A 20,219-nucleotide genomic window follows, 5' to 3' on the forward strand; every position below is an offset into this window, starting at 1 on the left:
GTACGGGAAGAGACTCGACGATTTCGGTGCATCAAAAGGACGAGATGTTGCGAAAGAGTACATCAGCGGACGAGAAGGACGTGCGTGACGTTCGAGAGACGAGAAGCCGGGAAGAAAGTCTGCTCAAGGAGAAGGTCGGAGTTGACTTCGGTTAACTAGAGAATCACCTACACGAAGAAATCAACTTTGAGCTGAGTTGCCTTGTGAAAGGCGCCTTCCATGGCTGGAAAGCACATTCGATGAACAATACGAAGGTACTTTCCATTATTTGAAGGCACCTTTGCTAGCCGTTAGCCAAGGATAAAGTTTTATCCTTGATAGATAAAACTCTATCCGATAGAAGGCACCTTCGATCTCATTAGAGGTGCCTTCAAATTGCGGATAATTTTTTCGAGGGCTTATAAAAAGATTCCTGGACTTAGAAAATAATGATCACCTCTTGTATTTATTTCCTACCAACTTTCTGAGTATTCAACGAGTGTAAGAGGCTTCTCCGCCTTTAACGAAGGAGATTTCTAGTGCTTTCTTTTGTATTGGATTAACAACCATTTATGTTATCACCTAGTAATTTTTTTACCTCTTTTTTAATTATTAATTCAATTTAGTATAATTATGCAACTAATTAGAGTTAAAAGATTGAGAAAATTTTATTTGATTTAATAGATAATTCACCGCTCTTGTTGATTCCACTGCATCAACATTTCTAATTCCCTTTCCATCTTAAAATTAAACGTTACATAATTTATTCTATTACAACAGGGATTTATATTATAAATAGTTTAAAGAACATATGATTTCTTGAGATAAATAAAGGTAAATCCAAATGTACAAAGTTATTAGATTAATATAGTATAAGTTAGTTTCTTTTATAAAAATGCATATTTTTTTATTCTTTTTAAAATATAGAACAAAATATAAAATAATTTATAAATCATTTTGTAGTTGTGAATTTATAACTATAAATGATTACTAATGAATTTATGACTACATATGTTGTGTATAATTATAAAATCCTTGAATTTAAAAGCATCGACTTAATTAGTTTACATTTAAAATTAACAAGAATAAATACTAATTGATTATAAATTCTTTTATAATTTTACTTTTCATCAAAATAAACATTTCACCTAATAACTTCTACCAGTCATATTGTCATGATAATAGATAACTTTTAGAAATTCTTATGTATGGGTCTAGTGATTAGCTCATGAAATATTATCATCATGAGATTTAGGATTCGAATCTCGATAAAATCAAGGTAAATGTCTCTCTTATATGTTAGTCATTATTCCAAAGACTAGTAATCGTCCATGATTTATCTCTTTTGTGTTGATCTTGAGATAAATTAACGGGATGAGTGTATTCAATTAATTTTTTTTTTTCCACCGTGGAGGCGTGAATGTGACGGTTCCTTTTTTTCACATAGTAAGAAAGACATAGCTTTTACCACATATACCAAATAAAAAAAGCAAAGTTGACTCTAACTTTATAGACAAAGACAGCGACGTCAGTATTCATGACATGAGTACTCTGCAATGCAACAAGAATATGCTTAATCTTATTGAGGATTTAATAAGAATCTTTAATTTCAAGAAATTATACAACATGGATGATAACTCACATACACACACAAGAAAAAAATACTGCCACATTATGCGTATGTGAAATTCTCTAATTCTGCAAGGAAACTCATGGACAGTGACAAACTTGATAATGGATTAAAACTGAAATCTTAACTCAGGATTGTTCAGACTTGTGTTGCTATGAGGCAGCTGTTTGAAACATGTCACCGCACGCAACTGCATCCCGTTTGATAAAACTATGAGATACAGCACATTTCTTCCAATCACAGAAATTTAAAGGTGAGGAGGAGAAGCCTACCAGATCAATTTATTCAGAGAACCAACAATTTAGATGCTAATCCTCGTTGCTCAGCTTTCTGAACTTATGAGGAAGAGGATTGTCAAATTTTGCACTTCGCTTCACACTGAGGTTGCCTGCAAGTTCAAGCGTTGGAGAGACAGAAGAAACAGTGTTTCTTTTACTGAGCCTTTCCATATTCCAAAATGAAAAAGGCTCTTCTGTCTCATTCATGCTAGCAGGAATTCTCCCAAGATTACTTGTTGATTGATTCTCGTGAAAGAAATGAGGGCCCTGAAAATTTGAAATTTCAAGACTAAGATCACAGCTTGAATTAGATACAAAATATAAACAACATATATTATTGAAAATCATTGCAGTTGAGAAATAGTAACGGCCAAAGCTCTTGTCTACTAACACCAGACTAATGCAATGTCTAGCATCTATCAGCTATTAGAATGACAGAGTTTGTTCGTGATATTTAACAAAAACTTCGACTCTGGAAGAGTAGCATTTGAACAAGATCTAATGCAAATGGAACTGATTTCCAATCAGACTAAATTGGACAATTCTCTGCAAAACTATAATCATTTACAGAGAGTAATAAGGTGGTCATCATATTTCTAGAAAATTCTGTAAAACCAATCCAAAGTAACCAAACTAATTATTATTCAGACTTAAATTATCCTAAAAGTTGACAATATTTATAGAGAAGTATAGTAGCCATCATCTTGGAGAAACTTCAAAGGAGATATGACGCAGATAGGTTTAATAAAGACATACTCCAACAACCACAAACTAAATCAGATGAAAAGAGAATATCCAGAAAATTGATAAGACAACCATTATGTAGGAAAACATATAATTAAAATGCTAAAGTAGTAGCCAATTTAAACAGACCTACCGTAACAAGTAACAAAAACCATGACTAAAGCATCACATATACTTTTTGGCATATGGTTTCCTAGTCACTATGTCCCTCTTTTGCCTACGGTTCAGTGATAACATCTTAAATATCAACCTGGAACACAAAAACATCTGCCACTATAAAAAGGTGGCATTAACTCTGATAACTTTACTAGACAATGTAGCTGACTGGAAAAATAGCTTATATAGATAAAAAATTATAGGGTGTACTAGTTGATAAATAACCCAACAAGGGTAATCAGCTAAATCACTATATATATTAGAGCAGCCCCAAATGCTTCACTATATGGGCTAACTAATTGTTCATCCAACAGATATCAAGATATAGGGTTACAGGACCATGGGAGAAGAACAACCATATAGATGATCAAAAATACAAAAGGCCCCACGGGCTGGATCAGCTGGTTAGGTGCCTCCAGCTTGCCAATGCCAAAAATACAAAAGGCCTCCAAAATGAATACAAACAGGGATCACAAAGGATAGGTGTTACTTTGGTACAACACAAATAGATTAGGCATGGAGATCATGAAAAAGTATAAGACCTTGTTTCTAGCTAGAATCAAGAATGCTCAAATCAACCTACCTACTCCTGCAAAACCATTTCTTGCCCGCTAATTCTTATTGATCATTGCAGTTACTAGGGAGAACTTTAAGGTAAGCCCAACATGTTATCAGGAGTTTAAAGTTCAAGGATGATAACAAATTCTAGCAATTGGTAAAGTACTCACCAGATTAAATAACATGCAGTTGTTTGGAGTAAGACATTCTCTTTCAGATAGTCCCAACTGAATAACTAGTACTCCATAAATGCGATTAAGTTGAAATTTAAAGACTCAAGTTATGAGCTTTCAAGGACGGAAAGACCTAGATATTCTACTACAAAGAATAGGGCGCAGAACTAAAATGTTCTAATTTTAAAAACAATTGTTATGCTATCATACCCACGCATTTGAGCTTGAGATTAAAGTGATTAGCCAAGGGTAGTATTAACATACTCCAAAGTTTTGAAGAGGTACAACATCATCTACTCCATCGTGATAAGCAACACCTAGAAGAAAATAGCATATAATGAATAGTGATTGTTTCAAGTAGCGAGCTCTTTAGCTGAAACAAAGTCTTTAGAGTTCACCGTCACTTCGTATGTGATGAAGGGAAGCACCGCTACCATGTCTGGTATCGATGGAAATGTGCGGCTCATAGGGTCTCCGAGACGTAAAGACATCAACCAAATCCTGCGATTGGAAACGTGGTATACGCATCGATGAGCGCCAATCATCATGGTCTGGCGGCTTCGTTCGATCCCGATTCTCAACACTTCCCTCCCTTGCTGGAAGACCATAGACGCCATTGTTCCTATCAGTCGAGTAACCTGAGTTCATGGATGGCCGGGACTGGAAGAAAGGGGATAACTTGACCTGATTCTGGACATTCGGCACCCTCCTCGGAAGAGAACCCAAATTCCCCTGACCCAATTCTGCTTCGTCGCGAACAGATTCAAGTTGCCTTCCGACACGAGATCCAAGCATTCCACGTTCCCCGCATAAAGCTTTCCCCAGGTGAGCTATTCCACGAACGAGAGGGAATAAGCCGCCCTCACCATAGGACCCTCCTCCAAGCACCCTTTCAACTCCACCGAATTCCCGGCAAAGACTTCCGCCTTCTTCCCCCGGAAGGGTCGTGACCCTTGACCTAACTCGAAGCGGGCCAAACCCACAGACGGATCCGTCTCCAGCGTCGCCGTAAAGGGCTCGAGAAGGGGGCGACAGGGGCAGGGAGGGGCCGCCAAACCTCCAATTGAGCAGGTATCTTCCGGCTTCAAAGGAGTTACTGAAATTGCGAATCGAGTTCGGGGTGCGGGATTCGTTGGTGGAGATCGTGCGCTTGTTGTTGTGACTTACTACGCCGCCAAACTCACCGGCATCGGAGGCTACCTGATGGGGGACAGGGACGGAGTCCACAGTCGCCGTGGAATTTCTTCCGTCGCGATGCGATGCCGTAAGATCGGACGACGGGAAAGGGAGGGAGCGGAGGTGGAGGCGACTGATCCAGGAGGAGCAGAGGGCTCGGCTACGGTCGGCAGCCTGGTAATACGATCCACCCTCACCTCCGCCATTTCTTCCGCTTACTTCGCCGCCGTGGCGGGTATTGGTACTCTTGCTGCCTACAGAGCTCTTCAGAGAAGAAGGCAACGGATTCAGCGACATGAAGAGAGAAGAGAGAAGAGAGAAGAGAGAGAGAGAGAGGAACACGACCGTTGCTGCCTTGGCGTTTATATCTATCAAGGACTTCCGTGTGAAGAAAAAATAGTTGGAGGGACCAATTAGCTATTTTACGTGTCATGCTTAAATTAGATTGTTAATCCTTCATTTAATTGTTTTTAAAAGTGTTTTTTTTCGATTAATTTGCGGTCGTTCTTGTGGGAGCGGATCCTCTAGTCCGTAAAGGCTGGATCAATTCATGATCCAATCTTTACATTGGTGGGGAGCAATGACCCCCCACCTATTAACAAGGACAGGGATCCTCTGGTCCGGGATTTCTGGACCAATCCTGGACCTTTGCATGTTCATTGGATGAGTGGACTGTATGCCACCTGTTAAATAGGTGAGGTCCAATTCATCCCACTAATGAACATACAGGGTCTCCTCTAGTCCAAAATCTCTGACCTCATTAATAGATAGGGATCATTATTTCCCACCAATTCTCTTGTCTCGATTCAAGAGCGGATCAAGATAAGGGGACCAAGAATCTGATTCCCATTCTTGTGGGCAGATGGACATCAATTTCGTAATAAATGATTTAAATTCGCAAATTTAAATGTTTATCCTTTCATGCTATTATTATTATTGTCACTGATTTATTTATTATTATAGTTCAACTGCATTATAAGAGTAAAACTAAGAATGGATATGACATTCAGCTACTAAAGCACTAGGGTGAAACTAGGGCATTTGTGTATGGTTTTGTTGTGTGTGGAGTTGTTGTTCATTTCCATGGAAGAAAGGCAAGTGAGCTAAAGGAAGAAAGTTTGTCCTTGAGCCGGTGTTGTGAGTAGAAAGCACTAGGAAAGGTGAAGGGAAAGGAAGAAAGAGAATATGTAGCTTTAAGAATACTTGAAATGCTTTAAGTTCTCTTTAGCTTTCCATGCATGGCACCAAAGAGGAGAAGAGAGATGCCCCCGCGGGGCGAGTAATATTTGCACGTGATATTACTGTAATAGATTACGAGGGTACATTTTGAATATGTGCTAAAAACATCATGGATTAGATAGAGCACTCCAATGTAAGTTTTTAAAAAAATTATAAAATAAAAAAGTTGGACAAAAAAAAGGTCTAATCATTATAAGTGCAAGGTTTGAAGTTTAGTGAAATTTTAAAGTTATTTTTTTATCTTAAAATTAATGTAATAATGTAATATATATATATATATATATAGTCATGCAATTATATGTTATTAATTAGACCATACAATAATTAGATGTTTTAATAGGTTTTTAGAATATTGATGTGGCATGATGTGACATATTAGGATTATAAACAAATTTTTTGTAAAATTTTAATCATATAGATGCCCTAATCATCTAGGTAAAGAATAATTTCTTTTTAGGATTTTTTTGAATGAGAGTTGTGACCTTTCATCGTAAAAGAGGAGAGGAGAGTTTTGATGAATTTTTTTTATGACATTAAGTATCTAATTTAATTAATTTTCTGGGTGACCGATCTAGTTCTATGAAAATTTTATATCAAACATCAGGATAAATTGATAAGTACTTGTAGTGAACGGTCCATCAACCCAGGATGTCCAAGATTCTTAGGTCAACTATTTATTAATAAATAATCATATATTAATTTATTAAATTAAGACTTATGAAAAAAGACATTTTATCTCTATACACTTAATCTGAAATTTTGATGATTTTTATCGATTGATGTCCATGTACAAATGTACAATGAGGCTCTTGCCCAAAGAAATTCTCCTTTTCCTTCTCAATGTTTTGTGACAAGTACTTTCTGAAATATAATACAAAAGTACAACTGTATTGAGTGAAATCCTTGTAATTTACATTCCTTTCAAGGTCTCCAAGTAAGGATTATCACTCTTTATTGTAAAAGAGGAAAAGACAATTTTGATGGGTTTTTTATTGTTGATATATCTAATTTATTTTAACTAGTCTTACAGGTGGCCTATCTAGTCTTATAGAAATTTTTCTCAAGCCACTATAGTAAATTAGAAAATGCTCACAACGGATAGTTCGTTAACCTAATGTTCTTAAGTTAACCGTTTATGAAAAAAATTTATTCATTAATTTATGAAAACTGAGACTCAAACTTTAAATATTTGAAGTATTAAAAAATTTATTTTACTATTGTATCATTATCTTGGAGACTTTGATGGGTTCTTATTGACACTGAGGCTCTTTGGGCAAAGGAATCCTCCTTTTTTGTCTCCTCCTCAACGTTTTGTGCTTTCAGAAATAAAATGCAAAAGGAAAATGTGATTCTTCTGTGTTCGATAATGGAGGATGGCCCAACTATGTTGCAAGTAGACAGATGACGAACATTTTTCCCTTGAAATTCTGTAATTCATCAGGTTGGAATGGAGCTGTATGTCAGTTGCCATTGTTGTGATCACTAAAAGTAAAAAGATGACTTTCGAGGTTTTATCATCTCCAGTTACACTGAAAATGACATCCTAAATATGTTTTATTTATTCTGGTAGCAACAAACATTTATTTTGGTATACAACAAATTGTTTCTTTGCTGTTGGAGAATTGGACGATCATGTTCGAAAACTATGATGGCTAATACAATAATAAAGAGGGTCTCGTCCAAGAGAGGGTTAAAGTAACAAGGATCGATTGACGTGAAGATCAAAGTTAAATGATCACAATCATAGGGTCGAATGAACCACAAGACTGTGGACCAAGCAGGGTTGGCCGAGCGGGCCCTCAGTGATAGTCGGACGTGAATAGCCGACCAGACTATTCTAACAGCCATCCTCCGTAACTTGTAGATAAGGTTAAGAGTTCAATACTAAGATACTCAGTCCACCGTCCTAATTGATCGGACCTAAAGGTCGATCGAACACAGTGCGTCTCTCCGATAACCTAAAAGTCAAGCGAAGATTAGGTCAGTATCTATATTCTGTATGACCAAGTTGGTGATATACCAGTCAAGTAGTCGTTGGTCGACCTATCGAGGAACTTAGATACTTGTCATATCGTATAATTTTGGAGTTTGTACAGAGAAAAACAGAGAATATCCCGTCAGTAAATCATTCTTTAAAAACTTTCAACTTATCAATTCACAACAATTTGATAATCATTTTTGTATGTTCATGTAAGGAAATGTGTCAAGAGCACTTTATAATTTGTCATTTCTTAAAAAATATTTGAGAAACGTGTTAATATTTTTAGATGCATATATAATGTAACAATGATATTATAAATCTCCATCTATAGGGAGAGGAATGCAATGATTTATCGCTTTCGTCTCTAAAATCGAACACTAACTTTAACGTTTAAGGAACCCGATATTAACACTCTTTATGTTAAGAATAACGCAGAGTTTTTATTTAGTAGTTACGTCTTAATTCACTGCCTTCGTCAAGTTGGGAGAGTATGAATGGCAGATTCAAATAAAATGGAACTCGAATGGTTTGGACAAATGCCATTTTTATCTGTGCGTCTCAGGGACGTTGGTTTCTGAGCTTAGTTGAACAACGAATGACTGGGTCTGATAAGTAATCGTTGTTGGCCTCCTCTGTTTCGTCTGTCAATCAAATCTAAGCTGAAACAGATGCGTCCAAAGTTGCGAAAGACATGGGTGCAAATCTCTGAACAGCTCGATGCACAACGTGCATGCACGTGAGACACGCACCAGAGCAACGGGGGGAATTCGAGGCACCATAGAAAGTGAAACCAGCAGGCGCTGCTGGAGGCAGGAAAAAGCGTGCTGCTGAATGGCAAAGCAAAGCAGAGGAAGAGAGAGAGATATGAAGGGGACAGCGACCGATGAGTTGACGTATTTTTCTGTGGACATAATTAATATTAACATCGCTCAGTAATGGTACGGTCAGAGTGCGAGTGAAGACACCAACGCAGTCGCACATTTTTCCTGGACCTCTGTTTTCTGTTCCGCGTTCACGGAGGGAGTCTCTTGTCTCCTCAACGGATAGATTTGAAGATATAATGTAAAGATTTTGAAACGCTTGTTTGGAAGATGATAAAGGTGTTAACTTTATGAAGAAATTAATGGCGGTGAGAGAGGAAAAAGCAAGAGAGTACAATTTACTCGGAGAGAGACAGAGGAGGAGGAGGAGGAGGAGGGTGATGGCGGGTGTTAGCGTAAGGCGGTGGACATTGTGGCTAATGCTGGTGGCGGCGGCGGCGGCGGATCTCTCGCCGTGCGCCACCGCGAGCCGGCGTGCGGCGCCTACGAGGCAGAAGCTGGAGGTGCAACGGCACCTCAAGAGGCTCAACAAACAGGCCGTCAAGAGCATAAAGGTCGCTCTTTTCTTCTCCTTTCTCGAAGAAATTTTGCTAGAAATATACTTCCCTTCCGAGATCATCATCTTTTTGCTTGATTGCAGAGCCCTGACGGAGATATCATAGACTGCGTGCACATCTCCCATCAGCCAGCCTTCGATCACCCTTTCCTCAAGAGCCACACTATCCAGACGATGCCATCTTCCCACCCAGAAGGCTCATTGTTCGCTGAGAACAAGGCAGCATCCCAGAACAAGACTCCCTCCTCCATGGCTCAGCTATGGCATCAGAACGGGAGGTGTCCCGGCGACACCATTCCCATTCGGAGAACGAGGAGGGAGGATGTGCTCAGAGCTAGCTCTGTCAAACGCTATGGAAAGAAAAGACACAGGAGCATCCCAAACCCCATGTCGATTGATCCTGACCTCCTCAACGAGAGTGGACATCAGGTAATCAATCGAATTCTATTTAGAAAAGAGAAAATTATCACTCCCACTGCCATGCTCATTTGCTCTGTTCTTGAATCTTCTTGAGTAGCATGCGATTGCTTATGTAGAGGGGGACCGATATTACGGCGCAAAGGCGACGATAAATGTGTGGGAGCCAAAGATCGAGCAGCCCAACGAGTTCAGCTTGTCTCAGCTCTGGATCCTGGGTGGCTCCTTTGGGGAGGACCTCAACAGCATCGAAGCTGGTTGGCAGGTTGCTTCTATTTCATTAATTGTGTGAACAAAATTCATATTCTCTTCTCTTATCAGAGATGCTAATCCAGGTCAGCCCGGACTTGTATGGAGACAACAACACAAGATTGTTTACTTACTGGACTGTGAGTCGACTCTGTTCTTCCTCAATCATCCAATCTTGTTGTGTGATTGGATAACTTCTAATGCCACTTGTGTGAAACTCAGAGCGATTCTTATCAAGCAACCGGCTGCTACAACTTGCTCTGCTCCGGGTTCATTCAAACTAACAATGAGATTGCGATGGGCGCGACGATCTTCCCGGTATCGAAATACGAGGGTTCTCAGTATGATATCAGCATACTCGTTTGGAAGGTATATGCGTGCTGAAGTTCTTGGAATAGTTATTTCAGTTAACCAGTGATTGAATTGCATGTGTGAGCAGGATCCTAAGGAAGGGCATTGGTGGATGCAGTTGGGAAACGACTGTGTGCTGGGCTATTGGCCTTCGTTTCTCTTCTCGTACTTGGCGGAGAGTGCGTCGATGATCGAATGGGGAGGGGAAGTGGTGAACTCGGAGCCAGACGGCGAGCACACCTCCACTGCAATGGGCAGCGGGCATTTCCCCGGAGAAGGATTCAGCAAATCGAGCTACTTCAGGAACTTGCAGATCGTGGACGATTCGAACAACCTGAAAGCCCCACGGGAAGTCGGCACATTCACTGAGCGACCCAACTGCTATGATGTGCGGACGGGCAGCAATTTCCAATGGGGGCACTTCTTCTTCTATGGAGGTCCTGGCAAGAACCCCAATTGCCCATAGGACACCTGAAAGGCTCGCTCCTGTACATTTAAGCATGGAATACTCTTGGATAACTGTTAATCTCTCCAATTCTACCTTGAAATTTTACCTGTCTTGCATAGGTAAGTATTTGGTTAATTCGATCTATAAATTAATTAAATTAATCGATTTAGAGTTAACTAACCGAATTAAATTAAAATTTTACTAAAATTAAATTAATTGAATTAGTTATTTTAATTAATATTAAATTAATTAAATTTATTTAAAATAATAATAAAAATAATTTATATAAAATTAATATTAAATTAACTAAATTAATCGAATACTCATCTTTTCGCTGAAATTTTACTAGCTGGAGAGAGGCTAGAAAGAATTGATATTATTAGATATATGAATGAGAGCTGCTTTTCTCACCCCGCATATGACCCACACCCTTCTCCTTCTCCCCTCTCTCCCTGCCAAATGACGCATGTGCCCTCCTCTTCTATTTTTTTATTTTATTTAATTTTTATTTAGTTTAATTTTTTAATTAATTTTGTTTAAAAATAACTCTCAGTATATTTTAAATTTTATTTTTTAATTAATTTAATTTATTATTTTTATCAATACTTATTTTTTCAGTTTTATATAAATTTTATTTAGTTTTTAGTTTTTAATTAATTTAATTTATTATTTTTTTCATAATACTGTTATTTTTTAATTGATTTTTTTAAATTTTATTTTTTATTATTTTTTTTTGTTAATCAATTTTTTTATCATTTTTTATCAGTTTTATTTTTTTAATAATTTTTTATATGTTTATAATTTGTGTTTATTTTTAGTTTATATTTAAAACTAACAAAAATACTAATAATTAATAGTGAACACATTCATAACTTAGGAACAAAAATAATTTTTTCAAATGAAGAGTACATGTAATAATAAAAAAACATGAAAATATATAAAAATAAAAATCTTAATCAAAATTGCCTCCAAATTTTTCTCCCGACGCATTTGATTAAAGAAATAAAACTAAATAAATATTTAAAAAATAATAAATAAAATTAATTAAAAATAAAACAAAATAAGTATTTAAAAAATAATAAATAAAATTAATTAAAAATAAAACTTAAATAAAATTTAAAAAATATAAGTATTAATGAAAAATAATAAACAAAATTAATTAAAAAATAAAAATAAATAAATTAAAAATATATATAAGTATTAATGAAAAATAATAAATAAAATTGATTAAAAATTAAAATTAAATAAAAATTTTAAAATCTATAAGTATGAATGAAAAAATTAATAAATAAAATTAAATTTAAAAATAAAACTAAAAAAATAAAAAAAAAAATCAAAAAAAGATAGAGGGGCAGAACGGACATTTAAAGGGGGGAGAGAGAGAGGGGGGAGGGGAGGGGGGGGGGGGGAAGCAATTTACTATATGAATCTATTAGCTGGAATAATACTCTGGTCCAACATCGGTAGTTGGTTCTGTCGTTCTGACAGATGAGCCGCAGCTACCGATGGCCCAGGCAAAAGTCTCGTGCCAGCTAAAAACGTAAAAACAACAGAGAGAGGCTGTTGTTTGCCGACCTCTCGACTCTCTCCACCGAATCCAAAATCCAACCGATCATGCAATGCATGTTGCTAAATACGTGACAAAGCACCATTGAAGCCAGCCTGTGCTTGTCCACAATTATTCATGGATTTCTCCTATAAAAGGCCTCCTCCAAACCCTCTCCTCCTTCCACAATTCCCTCTGCGTTCTATAAATTCCTCCTCCTCCTCGGCTTCCATTCTTCACCGATACTAGCAAATATGGCGTCGTCCATCAAGCTCAGGCTCTTCGCTGTCGCCATGATCGCTGCCGTGATGGCCTTGACGGCCGCGGCCGCTGAGGCCCCTGCTCCCGCCCCTGCCTCCTCTGCTTCGATGTCCGGCTCCCCCGCCGCCGCGGCGGTGGCTTCGGCGGCCGCCCTTGCGTTTGGTTATTTATTGTATTAAGGAACGTGGTACAAAGTGTATTTGTGGGCGGTGGATATCTTGTTGTATTGTTTTTATTGTCTTTGTTTTGATATATCATGTGATTCGTTATTATTTCAGAAAATAAAGATTTTTTTTTTCATTTATGGAAAAAAATATTTTACTTTTGCGAGAATATAAAGTTTCTTAGACGATTCGGCAAAAAGATTTTTTTGTTGTTGTGAAATAATAGAATGATTAAGGTCTTGTTTGGTTAGTGATTTGTTTTTTATATATAAAAAAGATATTAATCAACACCAAAAATAAGGAGAAGTTAGAGCAACGTGGTTTATGTTGCGGAGATTATTAAAAGTTCCAACAGTATGTTAAAAATAATATTAAAAATCCTAAACCATCCCGCAAATTGATTGACGAATTCAAATATATATCATTTTAACTTTTAAAAAATTTCATTTAGATGGATCCAAAGATGTTCAGATTGCCTGGCTCTGCATTTATTAATGGTTCCAGGAATTTACAAACACAGATGATGACCCTGAAAATTCAAAGGCCCGAGTTTTGTTAATGGGGCAGCCGGGAAACATTTTTCTCTATCAGACCATCCCGAGTTTTCCAGCCATCCAATAGGAAGATAAAATACAACACAGCCACTAAAATTACTCCTAAATAGATCCAACAAAATCTGAAAAGAAAAATTATATTCCTCGACGAGAGGAGAAATGGAGGATGAGTCAACTCCTGGAGAATGCTAGTTAGTCCCAGGCACTTGTGACTCCTGGACCAGCTGAAGAGGCCCCTGTCGACCCCCCTCCATATCCACTACCTCCGTTGTAATAATCTCCACCACCTCGATTGTACGATGAATCTCTCCTAAAGTCACGACCACCGAAGCGGGCCCCACCGGATCGCCGGTTTCTGCCACCGCCACCACCTCCACTGCTGTAAGAACGCGCTGCAGCATAGTGAGAGAGCCATTGTGGTACCTCCTGGTTTGATTCTTGCATCAACTCAGCTAAAGACCTTGCCAAGGATGCATTACTATCGTTGAAGAATGCTGTAGCAAGGCCCGACTTCCCCGCCCTGCCTGTCCTTCCAATGCGGTGCACGTAGTCATCAATATCGTTGGGGAGGTCAAAATTAACGACGTGCGCCACGTGGGGAATGTCCAACCCGCGTGCTGCAACATCAGTTGCAACAAGAATTGGCGTAGCGCCGCTCTTGAAAGATCGCAGCGCAGCCTCCCTCTCCTGAAAGTAAAAACACTAATATCAAGCACTTTATGAAATCAAAAGAAAAAACAACTCTATAAGTATGAAAGAATCACCATGCTTATCTCAACAGAGCTCGATAACTACTAGATATTTTAAAATTTGTAATTTTAAACTCACGTTGCAGTATCATTCAACAAACCACTAGCATAGCTACTAAATTAGTCGGCTACAACTCCTGCACACGTTATATATGCAGCATATAAATCAGACCCCTCTTGCCCATAATCAAATGTTAAATTCACCGCACAAGGCAGAAAACTATCGGTTTTACAACAATCCTCAAAAATCTCAAACACATTTTAATTTAGTTATTCTTCTGTTTCATAATACTGAAAATGGAGGAAAAATAAAGACAAGCAAAATTAATTAATCAATAAGTTGATTTAATAACTACCTGCTGAGTCCTATCTCCGTGAATCGTGGTTGCTGGAAACCCATTCATAGACAACCAGTGTTCTAATGAATCAGCACCTCTTTTCGTCTCCACAAAGACCAATGTCAGAGCTTGCTACAGAAATTGAAGTGAAAAATGTTTCTAAATATTTTTCACAAATTGTAGGAATGATAGGAAAGTGCAGAGTAACTCAGCAATCATATATATATATAGAGAGAGAGAGAGACTGAATCTTACTTTCCCATGAGCGCCACTATCTCTTTGGGCATGAAGAAGATCCATCAGGTGGCTTCTTTTGTCTGAATCAAGTACAAATTCCACTCTCTGAACAATCAAATCAGTACTTGACCCAACTCTTCCAACCGCAAGGAATATATAGTTATAAAGGAAATCAGAAGCCAGCCTCTGCATACACAAATGAATTGAAACATATTACTATGCAAACTAAAAGCATATCAATCAAAGAAAATAAGCACACGTACAAAAAAAATAAGAAAAGGCAAGAAACTCAAAGACAACTAAGTGAAAAAGCAAATCCACCTACAATGGAATAGGATGGCAATGAGTAGTCAGGTATCTGGTAACTAAGGTACCAGACCTATTTAAATAGAGTCTAAATACGCAATAAATACTGATGTAGGTCCTGTTTAGATTCAAGTTTGCTTAAAATCATGGGGTGCAGATGCCTGCATATTTTATCCATTTAAGTTGGGTACCAAGGGCTTGGGTACACATTTATTGTCTAAAATGAGTATTTGATCAAGTCAAGACTCATTAATCAAAGCTTGGGTTTGGATGGTATCCAAAAATTCAGGTACCTGTTGGCATACTTAAAATTTTCAAATATATATGTAAAACTTTATATTGATCCAGTAGAATAGAGGTTTATTAATTTAGCTGGGGGTTTTGATAGTACCCAAAAAATGCAGGTATCTGCTGCCATACTTAAAAAATGAACAAGAGATTAAGAAAATAAAGAGAGAGACAGACACACATTTTGATTTGAAATGGAATTCCATAATGCAGTTAGTGTTGGATCTTTGCATAAGCCTAAGATATTAGTATTAGTAGATGACATCCTAGCATAATTCAATAGTGCTCATTTCACCCTTTAGATTATTAAGGAAAAAGTCTACATACCCAAACTGTTATTAATATTTATTCAACACCAATTAATTTTTATTTTAACCAGACTACACTGGGAGGCTAACTACCAATGCTTCTATAATCAAACATCCCACCACCTGAATTGAATAAAATCCAAAATGAACCATGAAACTAATATTCCAATGAATAGAGACATAACGAAGATTTTCCTGAAATAAGTTAGCAATTGTGCAAAGAATGCAATACTGCAACATGATAATCTAGCTTCTATTATGAAAAGATATTCTATAACACTATGATAATGTAGCACATGCTGTTGTCATGTCTCATAAGCATCAGTGTGAATTCAAACTTCAAAGACTATTTTTTCTTTTTTCTTTTTCTTTTTTTTTTTTGAAAAAAAGGGTATCAGTAGTTCGCCTATCATATAGGAAAAGACAGATGCACAGCAGTATCACATTCTAAAACAGCAATGAATATTCAATTCCTATGAATAAAAATCTTCCCTGACAGCTAAGCTTTTAGAATAAGGGATCACTCAGCCATCTACTGTATCAATTGTTATTGTATCACCAAACATAGGCTTATTTATGCAAATCCCTTGGCTTATCTTACAGTGCCTTCCAATTGCGGCCCATGGTTTAAGATTACTCTGGCTTGATCATCAATAGAATGTTCAACTAAAAGTCCATAAACCAATCCCTTTTCCAAACAACTTTAAGTTAACGATTCAATCACCAGAAATCCAGAATACAGTGAATAAATTATTTAACAGAAAGATACAAACCTGTATCTCCTTTGGGAATGTAGCACTGAATAACATAGTTTGCCTTTGACCTCGTGGAGGCATGTCCATCTGTTCAACAATTCTCCGAATCTGCGGCTCAAAGCCCATATCCAACATCCTATCAGCCTCATCTAGGGCCAGATATCTAATGTGTTGTAGTGAAACCCTGGCTCTCTCCAACAAATCTACCAGACGACCAGGAGTTGCAACAAGAATATCAACACCCCTTTCTAAGTCTCGCAACTGCAAACATGAATATGAAAGATGCATAACACAAAGGAACAGCAATATACCAACACAAAAAATAATCTCATAAATGTCATTCCACAATATTTAGATGCATCAAAGGAAAATCAGAGTGAGACACGAATAAAAGATAATAAGATTCTTTGTTGAGTTTATGTCCAATATCCCAACATTTTTTTTTCATTTTTTTGAAAATGGATGATATAAATGCACCAAAGCTGCATTTGCCATCACATAATAAAATCACACACTAGTTCACAACTAAATCCTATGGGCATCATCACCAAATAGACAAGTAGTCCAAAAGTACAGTTAACAGTTGTAAGAACATGATATGACAAAACACCACAGAAGTATTGACAAAATTAAAACAACCATAACCTTCTGTTTCTTCATCTAATTTTGAATACAATTATCATCTTGTCTCTTTTATCTCCTTCCCTTTCTTTTTTCTAAGTATGTTCATCTATCATACTCTTCTCTTTCATCTTCTGTTCACAAGTTTCTTGTTATAAGTATTAAAGTTGTATACTTTTCCTCAAGAAAACTTCTGAACCAAAAAAAAGCATGGTATGCCATTCACCTTTTACTTTCCATGTTTCATGCAAATGTCTAAAGATAGATTGCCCATGGACCTTGTCTGGCCAGCAAAAGCACCAACCTCTAGCCTTATGGGGATATCTCTCATATAAATAAATATGTTTCTCAAATGCTATTCTGTAACTGATTTAACGAATGATAAATTTACAGATAAACAATTTAGGTGGTGTACTTCAAGTATAACCTTTGTGAAGCAGATATCTCATTACAATACAAGCATGCCATTGCCATGCAAAAGATCTTATATACTTGATAAAGAAAAATAAAAAAGTGAATACTTGGAGAAGAAGAGAATTCATGGATTTCAAACATGAAAGACGTTAAGCTGATAATCATGCGCCTGACCATAAGCTTGCCAGTCCATAAAGATTCAACACAAGATTTCTTGCACCAACTAGTCTTTAAAGGACACCTAGATCTAGATCTGTACCCATATCACATAGTTTTACTAGAGTCTGAGTAACAGTTTCCAACCACTACTCACCCAAGTGAACCAGACTACAAAGCTTCATACAGGCTGAATTTTATCTGTTACTCAAATGAGAATTTTACATAATATATGTTATAATGTGGAATTATTAATTTCTATCAACTTTGAGATGGAACATTCAGAGCTATGTAATGACCTTGAAAAAGTTAGAATTTAACAAAAAGGGGGAAATTTAGCCACTAAACATCTGAATTTGTTGATGTTAGGCCTATCAGAACACAAGGGTAAGTAACAACTAATTATCAGAGTTAAGAAACCACAGTCAGATGGTGATATTCAGTTTCGTGCTTTATCAATATTTTATATCTTTGACTAAGCATTACATATCCACATACTGTGGATATTTTGCAAGTGGAGGCTGTACTGAATTATAAAATAGAAACTGAAGTCTAGATCTAAAGGAGAGAAGCCACAATTTTTTTTTTACATATTCCATTATTTTGTAACAAAGTTCATCTATTAAACATATTCTCTTTACCAAGGAATGAGGAAGCTTTTAGCAGTTGCAACCAATGCAGATCGAGAAATGAATCAAGAATTTCTTACATACTGACTCGCAGAATATTGGGCACTTTTGACTGCAATAACCTGCAACCTTTGCAGTGATTTTGTACCGTCCATTTGGATTACTAAATAGGAAAACTCCCTTGTTTAAAATCTTGAAAATACCAAGTCATGGATCCAATGGAACTTCTTAAATTTTAGCCGCCCTTTAAACAGAGACCTAGTTGTCTAATTCATCAGAAACCTCATTTTTACCATTTTTATGGTACTCTTATACAATAATATAAACAGTGATGCAAAAGGTGATAACAATCACCTCAGGTGCCCTCCACTACCCGGCCCAAGGCCTTGTGGAAGGGAGGTATCATGGTACTGAGCAGCCTCTTAGGTAAGGGAATGAACCCCAGGAGATTCGAACCTTACTCCTGTGATGCAAATCTATCACCCGAGTCCCGAGTACCAACTCAGTTATAAACAGGCTTTATTGTTGTTAGAAAACACAATTATAGGTACATTATTGGGGTCATGCATGAATTTTTGCACCTCTCACCTAATGCGTTGTTAGGGCCAATTTTTTTCCCCCCTTAGTGAATCATTAATTAGTGTGGATTTGCCTTTGACTGTGTTGATTCATCTAACCACAAGTTATCAAAGCGAGTATTATCATAGTAAATGTAAGAATAACCTGTTGATTGATAGGAGCTCCACCATAGGCAACTACTACCCTAACGCCTGTCTGGAAAGCAAATTTCCTGGCCTCCTCATGTATCTGTAGAGCAAAATGAAGTTAAGAAAAGCATCAAACAAGGTAAAAGGCCCATAGAAAATAAAACAACATACTTGAACAGATAGCTCACGGGTAGGGGATAAAATCAAAGCAAGTGGGAAAGCCGTCCTTGATCCTCTTTGTCTCTGTCCTGGCGGTTGCCTCAGGATTGCACTAATGATAGGAAAGCAGAAAGCTGCTGTCTTTCCTGATCCTGTCTGAGCACAGGCCATAAGGTCCCGTCCTGCAAGTGAAATAGGTATTGCATGGCGTTGGACAGGGGTTGGCTTCACATACTTGCATCGCCTAATATTCTCATTCAGTGCATCTCCCAAATCAATCTCAGCAAATGTGTTAACTGGTGGGGGTACATTCTCCCCGCTGGTATCTACAGGAATGTCTTCGTAAGCATCAAAATTAATCCCTGAATTCTCTTGGCTATCACATGCAGCCTCACTCGTATCATCATCTTTGGCAAAAGGGTTTGCTTCACGCTCCCTCCTATCCCACCCACCACCTCTGGTGTTCCAGCCGCCACTTCCACCCCTCGCACTAGGGCGACTTGGGTCACGAATAGGGCCACTGCCCCAGCGGCTTCCACCTGCAGGTGGGGCAACAAAAGGGGGAGGTTGCCTGGTGAGTGGAGCGTCCGAAATAGCTGGCGCTGCTGTGGCAGCAGAGGACTCAGAAGACTGCTGACGGCTGCGAAGATGGGGAGGAACGTAGGCAGCACGACCACCACGTGAGGGGGAAGGAGCGACGGTGGCAACGTTGCTAGGGGAAGCACTGGTCACGGCCGCCGAGCTATCGGCGTTCGCGACTGCATCAGCCCATGATGTTCGCATAATTCAGGTAACAAACCCCGATCTTCCCAGCCCAAATTAAAAAAAAAACAAAACAAAAGTATCAGATCGACAGAACTACTGATCTAGAAAACCTCGATTGGTCCCTTGCACCAAAAATACTATCGAGATCAAATTTCTCTTCGTTCTGATGCACGCGACGATGTAGAAAAGTAGCAGCAATCGACGAAAGAAGAAGGGTTGGTGGTAAGGGAGAAAGAGAAGGCAAAAAAGAGTTCAATTGAGAATGATACTTTGGTGAGAAGGAAGCAGTCGTCGTGGCTTCAGAGGAACCACAAACCCTAGTTTTATTCGGGAACGCGTGCAACAGAAATATCAAGCGTGATCCTGCTCGTTTTCATTTTATACAGAGAACGAGTAATTATTTTTTGTCCGACTAGTCAAATTACAAAAATGCTTTTTTTTTTTTGGAATGTTTCAGTATCTTTTCATCTCAAGAAAATTATAATTTTTAACGTTGTGGAGTTATT

The 20,219-nt window shown here is 37.7% G+C and overlaps 3 protein-coding genes across 5 annotated transcripts; 1 reads left to right on the forward strand and 2 right to left on the reverse strand.

The window, feature by feature from the left end:
* Positions 1–1,542: 1,542 nt before the first annotated feature.
* LOC122027353 lies at positions 1,543–5,035 on the reverse strand. 3 transcript variants are annotated; one of them, XR_006124374.1, is made up of 4 exons: positions 3,917–5,035; positions 3,729–3,835; positions 1,882–2,154; positions 1,543–1,799 (listed from the first exon to the last, which is right to left on the reverse strand). XR_006124374.1 is itself a non-coding variant. In XM_042586303.1 (4 exons), exons 1-3 carry the CDS (start codon positions 4,989–4,991, stop codon positions 1,918–1,920), a joined length of 1,365 nt encoding a protein of 454 aa, XP_042442237.1. In that variant the 5' UTR covers positions 4,992–5,035; the 3' UTR covers positions 1,543–1,799; positions 1,882–1,917. The 3 variants fall into 3 exon arrangements, 2 of the variants coding, with proteins under 2 accessions (XP_042442237.1, XP_042442238.1); XM_042586303.1 differs by having other exon boundaries at positions 3,783–3,835; XM_042586304.1 differs by having other exon boundaries at positions 1,543–1,806; positions 3,783–3,835.
* Positions 5,036–8,795: 3,760 nt separating this feature from the next.
* Positions 8,796–10,917, forward strand: LOC122027354. The gene is made up of 6 exons (XM_042586305.1): positions 8,796–9,289; positions 9,376–9,720; positions 9,809–9,973; positions 10,044–10,097; positions 10,180–10,326; positions 10,397–10,917. Exons 1-6 carry the CDS (start codon positions 9,026–9,028, stop codon positions 10,772–10,774), a joined length of 1,353 nt encoding a protein of 450 aa, XP_042442239.1. The 5' UTR covers positions 8,796–9,025; the 3' UTR covers positions 10,775–10,917.
* Positions 10,918–13,191: 2,274 nt separating this feature from the next.
* On the reverse strand, positions 13,192–20,068 carry LOC122026304 (DEAD-box ATP-dependent RNA helicase 37-like). The gene is made up of 6 exons (XM_042584972.1): positions 18,961–20,068; positions 18,806–18,889; positions 16,281–16,523; positions 14,624–14,791; positions 14,387–14,500; positions 13,192–13,968 (listed from the first exon to the last, which is right to left on the reverse strand). The coding sequence occupies exons 1-6, from the start codon at positions 19,729–19,731 to the stop codon at positions 13,474–13,476; spliced, it is 1,875 nt and encodes a 624-aa protein (XP_042440906.1). The 5' UTR covers positions 19,732–20,068; the 3' UTR covers positions 13,192–13,473.
* Between the last annotated feature and the right edge of the window lie 151 nt (positions 20,069–20,219).

Source organism: Zingiber officinale, chromosome 10A (assembly GCF_018446385.1).
Source record: "Zingiber officinale cultivar Zhangliang chromosome 10A, Zo_v1.1, whole genome shotgun sequence".
Classification (NCBI taxonomy): Eukaryota; Viridiplantae; Streptophyta; class Magnoliopsida; order Zingiberales; family Zingiberaceae; genus Zingiber; species Zingiber officinale.

Bases quoted from the DNA above. Each gene is read 5' to 3' on its own strand.
- LOC122026304 (XM_042584972.1), bottom strand. From the start codon at position 19,731: ATGCGAACATCATGGGCTGATGCAGTCGCGAACGCCGATAGCTCGGCG. The intron at 16,524-18,805 runs GTTATTCTTACA...TCATGTTTGCAG, and splicing joins GAGCTCCTATCAATCAACAG to TTGCGAGACTTAGAAAGGGG. The intron at 14,501-14,623 runs GTAAGATTCAGT...CAATTTCTGTAG, and splicing joins ATAGTGGCGCTCATGGGAAA to CAAGCTCTGACATTGGTCTT.
- LOC122027354 (XM_042586305.1), top strand. From the start codon at position 9,026: ATGAAGAAATTAATGGCGGTGAGAGAGGAAAAAGCAAGAGAGTACAAT. The intron at 9,974-10,043 runs GTTGCTTCTATT...ATGCTAATCCAG, and splicing joins GCATCGAAGCTGGTTGGCAG to GTCAGCCCGGACTTGTATGG. The intron at 10,327-10,396 runs GTATATGCGTGC...ATGTGTGAGCAG, and splicing joins TCAGCATACTCGTTTGGAAG to GATCCTAAGGAAGGGCATTG.
- LOC122027353 (XM_042586303.1), bottom strand. From the start codon at position 4,991: ATGTCGCTGAATCCGTTGCCTTCTTCTCTGAAGAGCTCTGTAGGCAGC. The intron at 3,836-3,916 runs GTGAACTCTAAA...ATTTTCTTCTAG, and splicing joins TCATCACATACGAAGTGACG to GTGTTGCTTATCACGATGGA. The intron at 2,155-3,782 runs GTATGTTAATAC...TCAAATTTTCAG, and splicing joins TACCTCTTCAAAACTTTGGA to GGCCCTCATTTCTTTCACGA.